This window comes from Hoplias malabaricus, chromosome 4, assembly GCF_029633855.1.
Source record: "Hoplias malabaricus isolate fHopMal1 chromosome 4, fHopMal1.hap1, whole genome shotgun sequence".
Lineage (NCBI taxonomy): Eukaryota > Metazoa > Chordata > Actinopteri > Characiformes > Erythrinidae > Hoplias > Hoplias malabaricus.
In genome coordinates this window covers 54,829,442-54,847,714 of record NC_089803.1, presented here as the reverse complement: position 1 = coordinate 54,847,714, position 18,273 = coordinate 54,829,442, and the positions used below count along the sequence as shown (strand labels likewise).

The 18,273-nt window shown below is 40.9% G+C and overlaps 1 protein-coding gene across 1 annotated transcript; it reads right to left on the bottom strand.

The window, feature by feature from the left end:
- Positions 1-7,793: 7,793 nt before the first annotated feature.
- Positions 7,794-17,705, bottom strand: dyrk2 (dual-specificity tyrosine-(Y)-phosphorylation regulated kinase 2). Its single transcript, XM_066668312.1, has 3 exons — positions 17,437-17,705; positions 16,473-16,591; positions 7,794-12,256 (listed from the first exon to the last, which is right to left on the bottom strand). Exons 1-3 carry the CDS (start codon positions 17,495-17,497, stop codon positions 10,664-10,666), a joined length of 1,773 nt encoding a protein of 590 aa, XP_066524409.1. The 5' UTR covers positions 17,498-17,705; the 3' UTR covers positions 7,794-10,663.
- Positions 17,706-18,273: the final 568 nt, after the last annotated feature.

Sequence of the window (18,273 nt, the reverse complement as noted above, 5' to 3'; positions counted from 1 at the left end):
TAAAAAGAAAATGTTATTTTAAAAAACAATCACACTGTATCTGAGCTGAAGAATTTCATCAAGTGTTTCATTCCACCAGTGTGAGAAGACAAATTAAGCAGAAACGAACCATTACTGAGAAAAGGAAACAAACAAAAATAAGAACATTTGCAAATAAACAAAAAATCTGCTGATCTGCCAATTTGAAGAGGGACCTTTTGTTTTGTCTGGGGGAATACCTCTGGCTCTTGTTTCCAAAGTACTTTTTCAATGCAATGTGCATTCCTCTGCATTCCAGCACAGTGACATCAGCTGCTCTGTTTGTTTACAGGGGTCTGTCACATGTGCCTTCTTCCCACAGTGGCTCAGCCTGAAAAATGGACAAAGAGTATTTTACTGGCAAAGATAAACAGTTTTACTCCTGTGTTTAGTGTATTCCATATGTCCACTATAATAACTCTACATAAATTATACAAACACTAAGACTAAAGAAAATTTTGTTTACACAACAGTAATAGTGTGTACCACTAATCTGAAGAATAAAGTAATGGAAATATACTGCTGCTTTTTATATGTTTTATTTCAAATTATTTGAGAAGGATATAGTTCAATGAAAGCAGTAACTAACATTCGGTCCCATTCCACATTATATTAGTACATTAGTACATAGTACATTATATTTAAAACAAATTTCACTTTGATGACGTTGTTGAAAGGTGAGCGGGAGGCGTGAGGGTTGAAGTGTTCAAAGGGTCAGAGAGTTGAGAGCTGAATTGGGACACACTCACACTGCTTTAGCGCTGTAGGTCCACCATTCACCGCAGTGAGCAGCTCAGTGTTTTATTGGAGCCTCGTACAGAAATGTCTTGAACGCTGTTGAGGTAATATTTAGCATAGTCTGTTATTTATGTTTGGAGAATGTATCTGTGTCTCAGCCTTTTGTTTTCTACTATATATTTAACAAAGAGAAAGTCATCTTGCCTGTCCTTATAAAGACACAAATACACGGACACATCTCACTGTTACTGATTTTCTGATGAGTAAATTACATCTGCACAGCTTTTTGTTTAACTTTACACGAAAACAGACAAAATTTCTGGATTATTAAAGCCAGAACACCAGAGCGAGCTGTTACTCAAAAAGAAACGAGGCTGTGAATTTGTTATAGCAGCGTTTTATCAGTCAGACCCTTATAGAAAAGTCAGTAATAAATATCTAGTTCCAGCGATGCCCTGTTCCTTTAATCAAGTATAGATAGTTGTTTGATAAAAAGGTGCTTGGTTTTAGAAATGTTCAAAAACTTAGTGTCAGGAACGCTGAGTCGGACTGACGGAGGCGGACACACAATCTATTAACACAGACTTTTATTTATAACAAAACAACAAAACAAATACAAACGAACTCGAGGGCAAACACGAAGCGAGGAAAGAACATGACTAGGAATGAGAACCTGGAACAACATAACTAGAGCTAGGAATTTTAACAAAACGACATGACTAGGGGTAGGAGACAAAACGAGAACAACTTCACTGGGAAAGACAATGACTTGACTCGGAGTAGGAAAGAAACAACACAAATGGCCGATACACGGAAGTGACACAAGGGAGCTTAAATACATGAACAGACGAGACACACCTGAAACAGATAACGAGGACGGCAGAAAAGAAGGCGGAACAAAGGCGGGACATGAGCAGAGACATGGACATCAACAAACAGAGCCATGTGCTGAGAGAACACATGGCGGGGAAAACAGACATGACAGGATGAGGGCATGACAGATGCCCCCCACGGAACACGCAACTCCCGGGGCGCCTAAACCCCCCAGGAGCTGGCACAGGAGAGGGCATGGAAAACAAGACAACAAACCAACGGAAGACAAGACTCAAGACAAGACAGGAACAGACATTGAGCTGGGGACTTGACAGGACTAGAAACTGGGGACTGGACAGGAGACTGACAAAGGGGGGCGACAGGAGACTGGACAGGTGACTTACAAATTGAAACAGGAGACAGGACTAGGGACTGGAATGGACTAGGCAGGACAGAAGTGGACACATCTGGACAGGGTGATTGAACAGTGGACAGGAGACTAGACTGAAATGGACACTGGACAGGACTAGAAACAACAGACGGGCCTCGGGACAAGACAGAAGACAGAACTGGAGACTGGACTGGAGACAAGGCAGGAGTAGGTACACATGACTGGACAGAGGACAAGATAGGGTGCTGAACATTGGATGGGGATCGAGAATGGACAGGCATAGACAACGGAGACAAGACTGGGGACAGAACGTGACTAGAAACAAAAGGTGGGACAGGAGCAGGTGACTGAACCAGGGACCGTAAGGGAGACAAGACAGGTGACTGAACAGGTTTAGAGACAGAAGACTGGACATGGGCAGGTGACAGGACAGGGGACTGGAATGGAGACAGGACTGAGGCTTGAGACAGGAAAGAGGGTTGAAACGGGGACTGGACTGGATTAACAGGGGACTGGACAGGACTTGGCAGGGGAACAGGGACCAGGACATTTATGGGGACAGAAACAAACACAGTGACAGGGACAGGAAAAGAGACAAAAGCAGATACAGGTACAGGGACGAGGACTGAGACCGGAACTAAGACAGGAACAGACATGGGAACAAAAACAACTGGGGGATGCCCAGGACTGGCAAAAGTCCATGGGGAAGTCTGAGGAACCAGCCTGGGCACAGTTCTGGGTCCTTGGGGCCGACCTACTGACACGTCCTTATGCGGCCAGGGCCACAGTCACGGGTGCAGAAGCGGCAGGAGCCACAGTCACTGGTGCAGAGGCGGCCGGGGCCACAGTCACGGGTGCAAAGGCGGCTGGGGCCACAGTCACAGGTGCACAGACGTGGCAGGGAACGCCGCCTTCACAAGAACAGACGCGGCAGGGGACGCTGCCTTCTCAGGAACAGACGCGGCGGGTGACGCCGCCTTCACAGGAACATGAGCGGCTGAGGAAGCCGCCTTCTCAGGGACATGAGCGGCCTGGGTGGCCGCCTTCGCTGGAACAGAAGCAGCGGGGGTCACCTTCACGGAGACAGGAGCGGCGGGTGCCGCCTTCACGGAGACAGGATCGGCTGGTTCCACCTTCACGAAGACAGGAGCGGCTGGTGCCGCCTTCTCGGGGACAGGAACGGCCGTGGAAGCCGCCTTCTCGGGGACAGGAGCTGCCGTGTAAGCCGCCTTCTCGGGGACAGGAGTGGCTGAGGAAGCCGCCTTCTCGGGGACAGGAGTGGCTGAGGAAGCCGCCTTCTCGGGGACAGGAGTGGCTGAGGAAGCCTCCTTCTCGGGGACAGGAGTGGCTGAGGAAGCCGGCTTCTTGGGGACAGGAGTGGCTAAGAAAGCCGCCTTCTCGGGGACAGGAGTGGCTGTGGAATCTGCCTTCTCGGGGACAGGAGCGGCAGTCGCCACCAACACAGGTACAGAAGCAGCTGGGTTTGCTGCTTTCACAGAGACAGGAGCAGCGAAGTTCCATTAAATACACTCAAAGTCTATTTTTTTAAAAAATCTGCAGAATTTTCTGTTAGGAATAGCATTACACCATGCTAATGCAAAACAATGCAATAACCCACCTTTTGGATTTTACATTTAAGTTTTCACTTAAGTTTAACGTTTCATTCATACAAAACCTACAAATGTTGGGAATGCTCTTTCAGTAAATTATATATGTTCTCAACTTGATACCTCTCTGAGAAATAGAGAGATTGGGTACTATTTTGCTCCATCACTCTAAAGAATGCAGTGTCAGACTTCAATCTTTTAAAAGTCTTCTAGTGGCAGTCGAGATTTAGGTCACTTTCTCAGAACTGACCTATGCCTTTGTAATGCCTTTGTAGATAACCTATAGAGGGAAATATTGTTGTTGCTCACTCAAATACACTAAAAATAAAATATACCAACCCAGAGATCATTCGAGAAGCACACCTGTAGCTGAAGCAGAATATTTACAGGCCAAGTTAAATCTATATTTGATAAAAACATGTTAAATTAAAAAGTTATAACACCAGGGACTTTTGGATTTTAAACGGCAAGCCATTGGATGGTCGTTGAGAATCATTTATACAATGGAAGTCATTGATGGTAGACAGCAGCCTGTTCACATCTACCATCTGCTATGTGAAATTCTAGAATCACTCCAACTGTAGCTGAGAAACATAGTTTTATTCAGCCTCTGCAGAAACAGTACTAAGCTGCTGAACAACTGAAGTAACCAACACTTTCCTGTTAGACCTGCCAAGCCTCTCCACTAACATCTGCTGAGCAGAGAAACTCCTGGGAAAATATCTCTTGCCATTATCTGTCGCATCAGTTTAACTCTTGCTTTGTAAGGACAGACACTTACTTTGTAAATCAGACATACATACAGGTGCTGGTCATAAAATTAGGATATCATGAAAAAGTTTATTTATTTCAGTAATTCCATTCAAAATGTGAAACTTGTATATTATTCTCATTCATTACACACAGACTGGTTTATTTCAAGTGTTTATTTCTTGTAATTTTATGATTATAACTGACAACTAATGAAAACCCCAAATTCAGTATCTCAGAAAATTAGAATATTATTTAAGACCAATACAAAAAAAGGGTTTTTTTTTTTGTATTGTACAGCACTCAATATTTAGTTGGGGCTCCTTTTGCCTGAATTACTGCAGCAATGCGGCGTGGCATGGAGTCGATTAGTCTGTGGCACTGCTCAGATGTTATGAGAGCACAGGTTGCTCTGATAGTAGCTCTTCTGCATTGTTGGGTCTGGCGTATTGCATCTTCATCTTCGCATCTGTGGGGTTAAGGTCAGATGAGTTTGCTGGCCAATTAAGAACAGGGATACCATGGTCCTTAAACCAGGTATTGTTAACTTTGTCACTGTGTGTAGGTGCCTGTTGGAAAATGAAATCTGCATCTCCATAAAGTTGGTCAGCAGCAGGAAGCATGAAGTGCTCTAAAACTTCCTGGTAGATGGCTGCTTTGACCTTGGACCTCAGAAAAAACAGTGGACCAACACCAGCAGATGACATGGCACCCCAAACCATCACAGACTATGGAAACTTTACACTAGACCTCAAGCAATTTGGATTCTGTGCCTCTCCTGTCTTCCTCCAGACTCTGGGACCTTGATTTCCAAAGGAAATGCAAGATTTACTTTCATCAGAGAACATAACTTTGGACCACTCAGCAGCAGTCCAGTGCTTTTTAGAAGCGAGATGCTTCTAACGCTTTCTCTTATTCAAGAGTGGCTTGACACAAGGAATGCGACAGCTGAAACCCATGTCTTGCATACGTCTGTGCGTGCTGGTTCTTGACGCACAGACTCCAGCTGCAGTTCATTCTTTGTTAATCTCCCCCACATTTTTGAATGGGTTTTGTTTCACAATCCTCTCCAGGGTGTAGTTATCCCTATTGCTTGTAAACTTTTTTCTACCACATCTTTTCCTTCCCTTCGCCTCTCTACAGAGCTCTGTGAACAGCCAGCCTCTTTATCAATGACCTTTTGTGTCTTGCCCTGCTTGTGTAAGGTGACAATGGTCATCTTCTGGACAGCTGTCAAGTCAGCAGTCTTCCCCATGATGGTGTAACCTACAGAACTAGACTGAAGGATCGTTTAAAAGCCTTTTAGTGTTTTGAGTTAATTAGCTGATTAGAGTGTGGCACAAGTTGTCTTCAATATTGAACCTTTTCACAATATTCAAATTTTCTGAGATACTGAATTTGGGTTTTCATTAGTTGTCAGATATAATCAGGAAATTAAAAGAAATAAACACTTGAAATATATCAGTCTGTGTGTAATGAATGAGAATAATATACAAGTTTCACTTTTTGAATGGAATTACTGAATTAAATCAACTTTTTCATGATATTCTAATTGTATGACCAGCACCTGTAGAAGACATGGTTCTTTGCAGATTAATTTATTTGCTTTTTTTACCAAATATAATGCTGTAACAGCTGACTAGAATATGCGAGGTTACTGAAGTCACCACAAGCTGTCATACTCTGTGAAATGTGTTTTCTCTGTGATAAGGAGACATCTCACACCCCAGCAGGGCTTTTAAGGACTTTTATATCTAACCTCCTGGCATATAAACTTGTCAATTTTTGTATATGAGTAGGCCCCAAAGATACTGAAAACTGTAAACAGTTTGTAGCAATGTTTTAATATATTAAATGATGTATTATGCCAACAAAGAGCACAAATGGGATAAGGATTTGTTTAATTAACTATTGACCAGATATAAGCATATGATCTATGATATGGAATATTATACTTTGTGCAGAAAGCTGACAACAGAGTCACAGACTGGGGAATATGACTCATTTACTGGAGGCTTCTGGTGCAATTATACCGGTTACTATGGGGCCCACTCATTGATGTCTTGCCATAAGATATGAATCAGCAGCAGTTGTCAAGACCCCCAGTTAGTCAGTACTTACACCATTCATTAGATCTGTGGGAGTTCCTTAACTCTTCTTTGTAAGTAATAAGTGGCATCCCACATTTAACCAAAATGGACATACTACGTAATTCAGACACAGTGCCCACACGTCGTCCCTGTTCATTTGCCTTGCCAGTTACAGCCAATACAGTAAGCATCTTAAAATTTATCTCCGAGATTAATTCATTAAGAAGTGTAGAGATTTGTGTGTGAGTATTTCTATAGATATAAAACACACAAAAAAAGCCTGAATTTTCTGCTCTTACAGAGTACAAAAAATAAAAATAAAAATCAGCATATATTGTTTTGAAAAACGCTGTCTATAAACCTACACATCCTTTCAATACTAAAATATTTGGAAACAACTTTATGATCCCAGTGTTATTTTGTGTCTCTAATTGTTCTTCTTAATCTTTATAGCTAACATATTGCCACAGAAAGAATCCCCTTTTTTAGATCCCTTATTCAAACTCACTGTAGCAGACATACAGATCAACATTTATATTCCATGATTAAACCTGCATTGTGTTTTTAAATATAAACAGTAAATTTTGTTTTCATATGAAGTGACCGTTAGCAGAAACAAAGGTTTGTAAATATTCACATTAAAACTTTTTTATTAATATTTTCGGGCCACAACAATAAAATTTAACAAATGATCACTAGAAAAAAAAAGTTTACTTCCATCAGCTGTACATTACATACAGTATCATAAAACTGGCCGCCAAGATCAAATTCCACTACAGAAGTGACGTAGTGTTATCAGCAGCATTTCACAAAAAAAAGAAAACATTATACATATGTACACATCCACATTGAAATCTTAGTAAATTTCACATATGTACAGTACGTCTCTCTGTTTGTATATAAACGAGTCAACTTTGTTTCCTTACTTAAATATTCTTTTTTTTTTTTTTTTTTTTAAAGGACTGACTAAAGTTGACAGTGGGTAGCTAGATTCAAGATCCTGGGATAGCATTTTGACAAAAAGTAGCAAAAAGTTACATCCTTTCAAAATAATAACACTCAGCCATATGCTTCAATCTGCCCCAAAGACACTACAACAGTATTGCACACCAGGCTGAATATTGACTTGTTGTGGTTTTTTGAGGTGGCAGTGTTCACTGCACTGAAGATACATCCAACCATGTCAAACAACAGACGTTTGGAGGTATGCTACATCGTTCAGACATTTTAAAAGGCTCCCTCTTTACCTTTCCTTCTTTCTTGACTGAAGATAAGCATTCTCTAGATATGGCCCTTGAGTGGCAATTGTGGCTGGAGAGCCTCTTCCCTTGCTAAATGGAGAAACTCTGCTCCCACCCCCCTCAACCCACCCACCCACCAGCCACAAACATAGAATGCACTTTGGTATATACCAAATGCCCTGGGTTAATAAATTACAAGTATATTAAAACAGTCTGAGGTAAAATAGTAAAACAGGTTATTTTCTAGAATATTAAAATGTAACCCCTTTAACTGATGTTAAGACAAGATGGATGCAGTAGAAAAGACCCATTTCTCACTCAGACATTTAAGATCCCTGTTGGCTAAGGGTCCTCAAAGTCTTCTCTCATACCATGGGATAGAAATTCAGTGTCTAAACTGCATAAAAAACCTCTCAATTGTGCGGCCACTTTCCTCCTAGAATCCACTGCATGGGTTCCAAGAGGGTCTTTGGGCAATGCTCAGAGAAGTGCAAGAGGATCACTGATATAAAGAGGATGTTTATAGTTTTTATATTTCTGTATATCTAAGAGTTTGTGTGGGGTTTCACTATTGGGACTAAAACAAAACAAAACAAAAAACAGGGAAAACAAAATAAATTAAAAAAAACAAACAAACAAAAAAAAACAACAAATGGCATTGATAACCAAAGGCACATTGTATTAAAACCTAAGGGCACAATTATTCCCCACCACAGTTAATCCACAAAAACAGCAAAAACCTATAAAGTACAATGTGAACAGCCTGCAGATATTGGCAGGGTACTGTGCATTTTTGCAAATGTACGGTGGGTGTCCAGAAGGGTTCTGGGTAGTGTTCAGCAGGCTGTGTACCATGCCAACCAGTAGCAGGGTGCTCAAGACTGTAAAGCGCCACAGCTTTGCTTTGCAACTTAGAAGTCCAATGTCCATTCTTTTCCCACATCTCACATCTGCAACTGGTCGAGAACAAAACATGATTGCTATATATTTTTCTTCCTTTCAGCAGAGTCTTGAAATATTAGCAGACAGGGTTCTTGTGCATTACATCATAAGTCACTCCACTGATATCAAGCCAACAGCACACATTCAGGCCACTGTTTCTGTTTATATTAGCTCTTTTGAGGAACAATAACAAGAAATAAATAATCTTTTACAAAGCTTTCAGACCCACATCAGTTAGTTCTCTTCTTACTACAATATTTCAAAAAAATTGCTACAAAAATGGCCAGTCTTGAGAAATATCCATGATTAAATACAATTTTGTCTAGGATTGGGTAAAAATACGATGTTATCTTAAGAAGGGAACAAGCTTTTAAGATTTTAAACTCTGGTCGCATACTAGCGAGTCCATGCTAGGAAGCTAAATATAGAAAAAGTGATGTTAATTCTAGAGGGTGATCTCTGGTTACAGATGACAACTGGATGAGACTACTTCAGCCCTTGCTTGAAGCACACTTCTCTGCCATAGTTTTTCCATGATAGTGTTAATACTGGCTCAGATTCAAGTAAACTTCCTGTCAATATGTGATTAGCACATACCTTTCTAACTCACTGCAAAACCAGCAGTCTTTACTATGTGCACACAGCAAGTGGTAAATCACTTGCCATTGCTCGGGTCACACTTGACTCATCACTGAGGGGCATTTCCATTTGAGAGCAGGCTAGCAGCTAACTCGAGTTTACTGCATGCTCATATTAAGCTTCTTTTTTAAGGCTAACATTTCCATAATTATTCAATCAGAACACACTTGCTTTTTAAATTCCAGTTTATAAACACATTATCCATTTGCAGCTGTTATCTCAGACATGGGTTAGACCAGTTTTCCCAAAGTTTTCCCATGAACAATGTAGATGAAATTTTCACAGAAACTGGACTTGATGCACATGTTCTGCCAGTCGAGAGAACCTCATTTCTGGCTGGTATAGCTGCTGCCCTGTGTGACTGCTCATCTGCATAAAGCGGAGAAGAGCTCTACCACTGCATTGTAGCTTCCACCACTTTTGGTGTGCACACACAGGTAGAAGGGAGATTGATTGATAAGCGCTGTAACTGCTTTTCACTTACTAGGCTAAGTTTACAATATCATTTTGTTCCATGAGCATAGGCTTTAAAATTGTAAGGAAAAATACCTTTTAAATAAGAAAGGTAAAGCACCAAAGGTATAACCCTAGACAGTACAACGATCACAGCAATTCCAGAGAACAGATTATGCTTACATACACATGAGCCTGTCATTTACTGCTGAAAACACTTTCCTCTCAGTCAAACCACATAATTTCCCTCTTTCTTGTCATCAGTCCATTTTGGAACGGTAAATCTTCCTGAAGTCTCTCTTTTCCTCGTTACAATTTTATAAGGAATGTCAAGAGATTTAGGCACATACCAAGTCGATCATGTAAACATTGTTTTTCCTCCCTTCTGCCTCATAACAGTCTGAAACATTCACTTTTCTGCCATGAATATCAATTCTTCTCTTAGTCTTCAGGCAGCATCAAATCCTACCCTGTCATTTGAGATACCAACAACTGAAAAATAGATTTAAATGCTACAGAACTGCCAATAGAGAAGCTTTTAGTAAAACATGATAAATCCTCCTCCATTATCCTCCATGAGTCTCAGCTAGGTTAAAGAGGTAGGAACTAAATTATTAGTATTGACATCAAACCCAAATTAACTTCATTTTTTTAAAGTCTGTTTGCTTCTATGCTACAGATACAGGCATGGAAACTGATTAGGAATTAATTAGCAATACACCAGATTGTATGAATGCCCTCTAGGTGCAGCATTCCACACAGTCCTGAGATAAAAACTTAAAAGTATTGTTCCCCCTTTCTTGGCCATTTTAGTATTTCTAAAAAAAGTGTTTTGAAAAAGGTGCTACGAAGCTTTAAATAAGTGGTGAGTGCGCATTAAAGACTGTATTCCTAAAAACTCTCACACCTGTGAATGCTCAGCCTTTCACAATTATAATCACCATTTAAAGAAACAAGGAAAAATTAAAATACTATTAGCATTCAGCTTACTAATTTTGGCAACACTGTCCTTTGCTGTATATTCCCATTGGCATCTGTCATTTGTGCCAGGTTAGTCCTTATTTTTGAGGCTGAGCCTGATGTGGGAGGTAATTTGGAGATAGACGTTATAGCACCTGTGCCCTCAGTGATCCGCTTTATGGTAGTTTTCTCCCCTGTGGGAGGTTTTGGCAGGCGTCTTCTTAGCCACGGGTGGCGGAGGGCCTGACTAGGGGTCATGCGCAGAGCTGGGTCCCACTCCAAGCACTGCTTGAGGAAGTCCAGAAAGAGGGGGTCATCACAACCCTTGAGTGCAGTTATCCAATCCTTGCTTCCTGGTGGGCCTCGTAGCTTGCCCCTGCGTGACCGTCCGCCATTTAACGCCACTGTGCCATCAGGTAAAGTTGTGACTGTGCAGTAACGGGGATATCCCTTTGAGCTGATAAAATTTTTGGCTCTTTTAGAGGAATCCATCAGCTTCTGGGAGGGCATGCCCAGTAGCTCTATGACACATGCTAGTTGATCCCCTTCATCTTCCCCAGGCAAGAGAGGGTACCCTGTGAGTAATTCCGCTAAAATACAACCCAGGCTCCACATATCAATTGGCATACCATACCGAGAACCCAAAATGACCTCGGGGGCCCTATAGAAGCGAGACTGGATGTAAGTGTAGACCCGCTGGTGTTCATAGCAGCTAGAACCAAAGTCAATCACTTTTATTCCACTGCGTCCCTGCTGCTTAAGAAGGATGTTCTCGGGTTTGAGGTCACAATGAATTATCCTGTTTTTGTGCAGGGCGTCCAGACACTGCAGAATGGAGTGTGCAAACTTGCGTACTAGCGGCAAGCTGAAGCCCTGAAACTTGTTTTTCTTGATGAGCTCATAGAGGTTCATGCTCAGTAGCTCGAATGTCATGCAGATGTGGTTGCGGAATGTGAAGTTCTCCAGCATGTGGATGACATTCATGGTAGAGTCTTTGTCCTGCTTACGCAAGTGCTCCAATATGCGAATCTCCTCCGCTGCTTGTCGGTGAAACCGCTTCTCGTTGCGTACCATCTTTAAGGCCACATGCTGGTGGGCCTTGTGGTCATAGGCTTTCACCACCTGTCCAAAACTACCCTTGCCAATGACCTTCAATACCTCATATCTGTAGGCTATATGGTCATGAGGTACATGGATATAGGAGCCCTGATCGTCATCATAACCTCCATTGTTGGAGCCACTAATAACACCAGGTCGTTTCTTTGCATTTGGGCCAACAAAATAAATTTCAGGATAGCTATAGATTTCTTGATGCTCAAATGTAGTCATCTTTGACATGTACTGTTTCATGGCTTGCTCAGGAGTCAATGGGGCTGGCTTGGGCTTGCTGTCGGTGGATTTGATGGAGGTGGAGCTGCCCTGCCGACACTGGCTGCTTTCTTGCTGCCGCTCTGGCAGGGCCAAACCTGCTCTGCTAACTGGCGTCAACCCATTCGGCTGCGTAGTCAACACTGTCCGCTTATTGCTGTTTTCCTCAAACAGCTGTTGAACATGAATCTGCTGGTGGTTTCCGACATGCAGATGGTCGTTCATTGCGTGCTTATTGCCTCCAACCTAGCAAAGACACAAATAAGAAAAGCTATTCGAAAATTCACAATCAACTGAAGTCACTGAAAAGGTGAGAGAGACAGGTCTATTATATATCAATTCCTTTGATAGGCTGACTCTCTAGAACATTCAAATCCCTTCTGTTTAGCTGACATCCCTCACAGCTTTGTTTTAGTCACCTAGGCAGCACGGCAGTAGTTATTAAGGAGGATTTTCCGGCTGTCTGCTGACGTGTAAACCATTCAAATCTCATTCTCAACAGGGGTGTGTGAGCAGGACTTAGAGGCTTGACTTCCATTATATATTTGTTCCTTGGGTTAAAAACTATACTACATTTTAACTTTAGTGACAATAGTGTGAAATTCACTGCTTAGTTTAAGAATATATATATATAGCTTATTAAACAGTGCATATCTGTGTTGATCATACTCAGAACACAGAGCAACGGCAAACTCCTGACTTATTTTTAGTATGAAAGTAGGTGGTTGAATCCCATTCTACAGTTAGCATGCTATTCATGTATATGAAAAAAATTTAGAACAAGTTACAGATAAAAATACAATAAATGATAAATGAAAAATACAATAAAAGTGATGCTGGCTGACTTGACCCACTGATCAATAATTTAATGAAGACACTGATGACCACACATTAAATATTCTGTTAATACCTTATAACCTTGTTGTCATGAATACATTTCTGATTTGTGAAAGTAGCCATGGTGTCCATGACATACAGTAATACATACTGGTATAATTCAATTTCAGTGTTATATATCTTGTGAAGGAGATCTGGTGTCCATGTGAAAACCATGTGTAGACTAGTGGTGTTCAAGTGTCATCCCAAGTTCATTTTATTTGCTCACTGTGCATTTTAAATTTTCCTCAAGTGTTGTGGAACTATCTCAGATTTTGTTTACCAAAGACATTAGGCATGCATTTCCTGCTTTGCTGAAGCTGCCCCCTCTAAAAGATGTATGCTTCCTTGATAATGTGATTGTCTCTGCAACTTGTTTTTACAATGATATCCTGTTGCCTGAGGTTTGTCTTTGCCAAAGTATGCCCTCTATTCTTGAGTCCATTGATGCAGTGGATTTCCCCTTCCTAACTGTGCACAAAACCATCTTATATTTAAAAGAGTTTGACTTCCAGTTTCTATTACTTTCTTGTTAAGGAGTAAATTCCAGTGACATGTGAAATGCTGCACTGTACACATTTTTAAGAGGGGATTGCAAGGTCTACAACACAAATAAAGTTACAGTATTTGCTTTTCAAAATTATCAGATATGTTTTAATCAAAATACTTTCATTGGTAAAATTTAGTAATGCTGTCATAAATTGTTAGGCAATGCATTTGCATCCATTTTATATAATAGTGTTCTGTTGGGTTCCTTTTTAAGGCAAATGCTAAATACTTCAGTATTCACAATTGTTTTTATTTGGGCCTGTTTTACCTCAAATCAAATTACCTGTTTGCATTGTAATGACTTAATGATAATAGTGGAATTCGTCTTTCATTTCAAGCATAATTATATACAATGTATATAACATTTGACACTTTTAAACAATATTTTTGACTTGACCAAACTCTAGCACTCACATGACAATTATTTGAGATTTGATACCAACAAAATGAATGCTTAGCTTTTCAGTTCTAACATATCCTACCTCAGAAATTTATAATAACATGAACTCAAAAACCTTGCATATGCAAAACACAAGGTCTGAGGTCACATTATGCATGGTCAAATGTATGGGAGGTACAGTGTGCATTTCTAAAGTTATGTCACCCCCTCATACTATTGATGTCAACAACAGATTCATGGGGTTCACTAAGAGCATATAATTGGAGCTAATCATGAATTTAAAAGGAAGCCTGGACAGTTTCATCCCCCTTTTGTGGCTGGTCTCTCTGAGGTTAATTCCAAATTTGCACAGGTGTCGGGGGGGGGGGGCACTTCGAGGGCATGTGTACTCACAGCTGCAATGGACACACATATGGGAGCTAGAGAGGACACAAAGTTTACCTATGGCATAGTCGTCAACTAAAAAATACTGGCTAATAAACAGAATTCAAGACAAGACATCCTTCTAAATCAGGGGTCATCTTTCTGATTCTAATCATGTAATCTAAGCATATATTTTAAGGGTAAAATATAATAGTTAGAAGATAATATCTGTAACAGATTATTACACTGTAACAACAGATAGGCGATGTAAAATAACCCTGCTGCAGAAAGAATGTGGCTGAAACAGCAATTTGTATAAAAAGCATAACCTCATTTGTGACTCATGTCATTTTCATGTATGTTACTGATGATTTCATACTGCCCTACCAGGGAATCTAATGAGAAGAATGTGGAAATATAGGAAAAGTGAAAGAACAACTGCACCCATGCACTATACACATGAACCCAACTTATATTTTTATGTTTTCAACAACAGTTGCAAACCATAGGACAAGGAGGCACAACCAAGTCAATAGTGTGTGTATTTCTCTGGCATGTGTGACATGAGTTCATTCTGCTTAGATACACACCAGAGAGATCAGTTAATTGAGTTATTTGGGCCTCTAATGTGGCTGAGGTTTCTCTGGGTCTATAATTACTTGAATTAGAATGACAGCTACATAAAAAAGTCCAGACTCTGCTTCTTTGTTGATTTAAATCGCAACAATCAAGTCTCTCAACCTATGAAAAATATACAGACAAATTCAATGTATTTACAATTTATATGTATGTATAGTTTTATTGGAGATTTCTGATTGCACTAGCTCATATAAGTAAACAGGCAAATAGCATGTCTGCCACGATTAATGTTATATGCATAAGCCTACAGGCAACTGGATTTCTCCCCATCCCCCACCACTGGCAGGCTCCCCAGCTCCCCACACAATATGAGCCAATGATGGATGTCTAACGTCTGTGTTTACCAGTGACAGTTACACAGTACTACTCTTCACATCTGTGTTCATACACAAACTGCACTACAAGGGTTCAGCTTGTGCCCCATAACTATTGCCCTTCACATATACAAGTATCCTCATGGCCAGTGTTTATAATCACTGTATTTGGCCTCCAGCTGGTTCCTGAGGCAGGCAATCACCTCATTCCTACCACAACCTCTCTAGCAGCCTAAGTCGAAATGGGGTTGGTACATTAAGCAGCTGAAGTACACACCTCTTGACTAAAACTGGCACCCACACCTCACGTGACAACGGTCACACAAACTGCTTGCTCAGCACTAAACAACTAAACATGCTGGATCCCAAATGATTATTTCCTACTGTGCACTGCATAGGTCATGAAATAGTGCATTGTATGTCAAAGGGTGGACTGGTTGGCATTCACTGTATTTGGTACAGAAGGGGATTTTACTAACAATTTGGTGATCTGAACACTTCATCAGGTTAAAGAAGTTAATCACATCAGGATAACAATAAATCATACAAATCATCATAATCTGTTCTTATAAATGTCATGTAAAACTGTAGTAATAGAACAAGAATTAGTATTACATTAGAGGACAAAAGGTGGCATATTTGTATCAGTGGGTATTTATACTAGGCTAATTTTGGCAACAAATATATGAACTGAATACCAGATTGAAAAGAAATTTACACCCTGAAATGCCACACTCACGCAGAGTGTTACTGCCTTTATGAACAATTTTTATCCAAAATACTAAACCACATATGAATTTATTCAAGAGAGGTGGTATTATGTATGATAGGGCACTAATATTTCTTTTATGATTAAAACTCAACTACAACAACATAAATCACAGAAAAGGGATTCTCGATAGGCCTATAACACATTTATAACAAAACACTGTGAAGAATTGTTCTTCTGATTTCTGATTTGATTTGGGTCTCAGTCACTCCATGCTCAAGGTTTCAATATCAGTATCAGAGAAGAAAAAGTAGTGTTGCTCCATCTCTAAACAAGGCAGCACACTAGGAAAACTAAAGGAGGTGTATGATACCTCAGTAACAAAATGTAGCAGGGTCTTGCAGTGTTAATGTATATCTATCTTTTGGTAATGGTGGTTGTTGAACGTAGCTGAAGACAACTGGCCCTTTAAGGCCAAGTGTTAAAAGACTTTTGAGCTCAGCAGGTTTAAAATCCGCTTAGACAATGTCCGTGAGCATGTGGCTTAATTAAGGCAGTGTCTCAGTTTAAGGTGAAGGATGTACGACCGTTAAGGTGTGGTTTTGTCCGTACCGTGAGAGAGTTGGTGTTCCTGAGAGGAGGTAAAGTGACGGGCGATGCAGGTTCTGTCCGGAGAGACCCCACACTGATCCCAGGGGAAGACTGCGGCTGACAAATCTCACCCCCTTTACCTACGAGTCAATAACAACACATTTCATTACACATTTGAGCTTTACACCACTGCTGACGAACACAAAATGCTGTCTATTGACCAATGTAACGTTTCCCCGACGAGAGAAAGTCTGTGGTTCCCAGCTACAGGCTTCCATTAAAACCAGCAGGTCCCCAGGCTCTGAGCGGCTGTGAACATTTAAGTCAAACGAAAAGGCATATTCGGCAGTAAAATGCCAAAAATAAAATGGAACCTACTGAATGAGAGGAATGTCCAGTTCGAACAAAAGGACCGTGGGAGTAGGGTTTGATATATGAAAACTACCGCTAGCGCACACAAACAAAGCGGAATTACAGTTAGCATTAGCAGCGCGTTACTACATGCGGCTACGAGGCGATGGTTCACAAGAGACAGAGCTAAAAATATTAATAAAATGCTGTCGAAGCGGAGAAGGGCTACTCCTAGCCCACCCCAGTCTCCAACAGAGGCGAATCAAAAGGTGAAGCTAAGCCTCGCCTTATGGACTGGCTATAAATCCGGATAAACAGCTACAGCGAGTTAAAACCAGGCTGAAGTTTGGTTTCTCATTAGCCAGCTCCTTAATCTAATTTTCCGTTCCACTTTAATTCTCCAGCAGAGCCGAATATCAAAATGTAAGACCGGGAGATAAAATCGGCATTTAAAGGGGTGAAGTTGGTTTCTTATTCGAATTTTTCAGTTCCACCTTAAAGGGTGCATAATTTCTGCTCCATTTAATGTGGAGCTGAACACTGGAAAAAATAAGCCCAGCTTCAGTTTGTATCGAGGCAAACGGGCCGGGCTTTAGCTCCTGGGTCCAGACTTGACCTTCTTTGGCTTCCTTACCAGTTGGGTAGACAGCAGCACAGGGTTTCTTGGTTAACATGGCCGCTGGAGAGTCACACATAGGAAAAAACACACTTCAGAATATCCCCTCCTCCCCTTCTCTGCTGGGCGATCACCACCACCAACTCCAATCAGATACATCCAGACTCGCGGTCTCCGCGGGGGCTGCTTCCAACGCGAGCCCGAGTTGGCTCATCATCACTGGGACGCGCTCAGCGGAAGAGCCGCGCTGTTCGAGCCCCAGCTCCAGACTGCACTCACACACGGCCTCCAGCTCTGCTCTCCGAGCCGCATCTTACCTCTGCTCTCTCTCCACTACACTCTCTCTTGGGGAAGGCTCTATGGGTGTTGCCTGGCTTATCTATCGTTCCCTATTCGCCTCCACCTCTTTCACCCCCACCCCCTCCTTACCATCCCCCAGTGCTACTGGTGCATAGGCAATGGTTTAGACACCTCTGGTCAAAAGTCATGTTTTGTTGAATTTTTATTGCACTTATTATGAAGTTAATATATAGTTTCTCTATTGTGTCAGTAATCGGCTTCTATTTATTTCCTGAATGTTGCATAGTTCTAAAAAAACATAACAAACAAAAAATGTGGCTTATGCAAAAGTTGTGAGGAATATAGTTTTCCAGTATCATAAATTCAGCAATTCATTTGTAATTCATATATAAAATATATGAATATGCAATTTGACTAAGGATGCTGCATTGTGTAATGTATCACCAAGAAAGATAGATCTTTCCCTTTTAATTATGCCTAATTAAATATAATCAAAAGCAATAATATACAACCAAATTCTTTTTATTTATTTATTCCAAATTCTGTATATTGTAG

What these genes read in the sequence shown, in the direction of transcription:
- dyrk2 (XM_066668312.1), bottom strand. Translation starts at nt 17,497, where the DNA reads ATGTGTGACTCTCCAGCGGCCATGTTAACCAAGAAACCCTGTGCTGCT. An exon ending in TGCTGCTGTCTACCCAACTG is followed by an intron (nt 16,592 to 17,436) that starts GTAAGGAAGCCA and finishes ATTGACTCGTAG; the next exon opens with GTAAAGGGGGTGAGATTTGT. An exon ending in GGAACACCAACTCTCTCACG is followed by an intron (nt 12,257 to 16,472) that starts GTACGGACAAAA and finishes TGTCTTTGCTAG; the next exon opens with GTTGGAGGCAATAAGCACGC.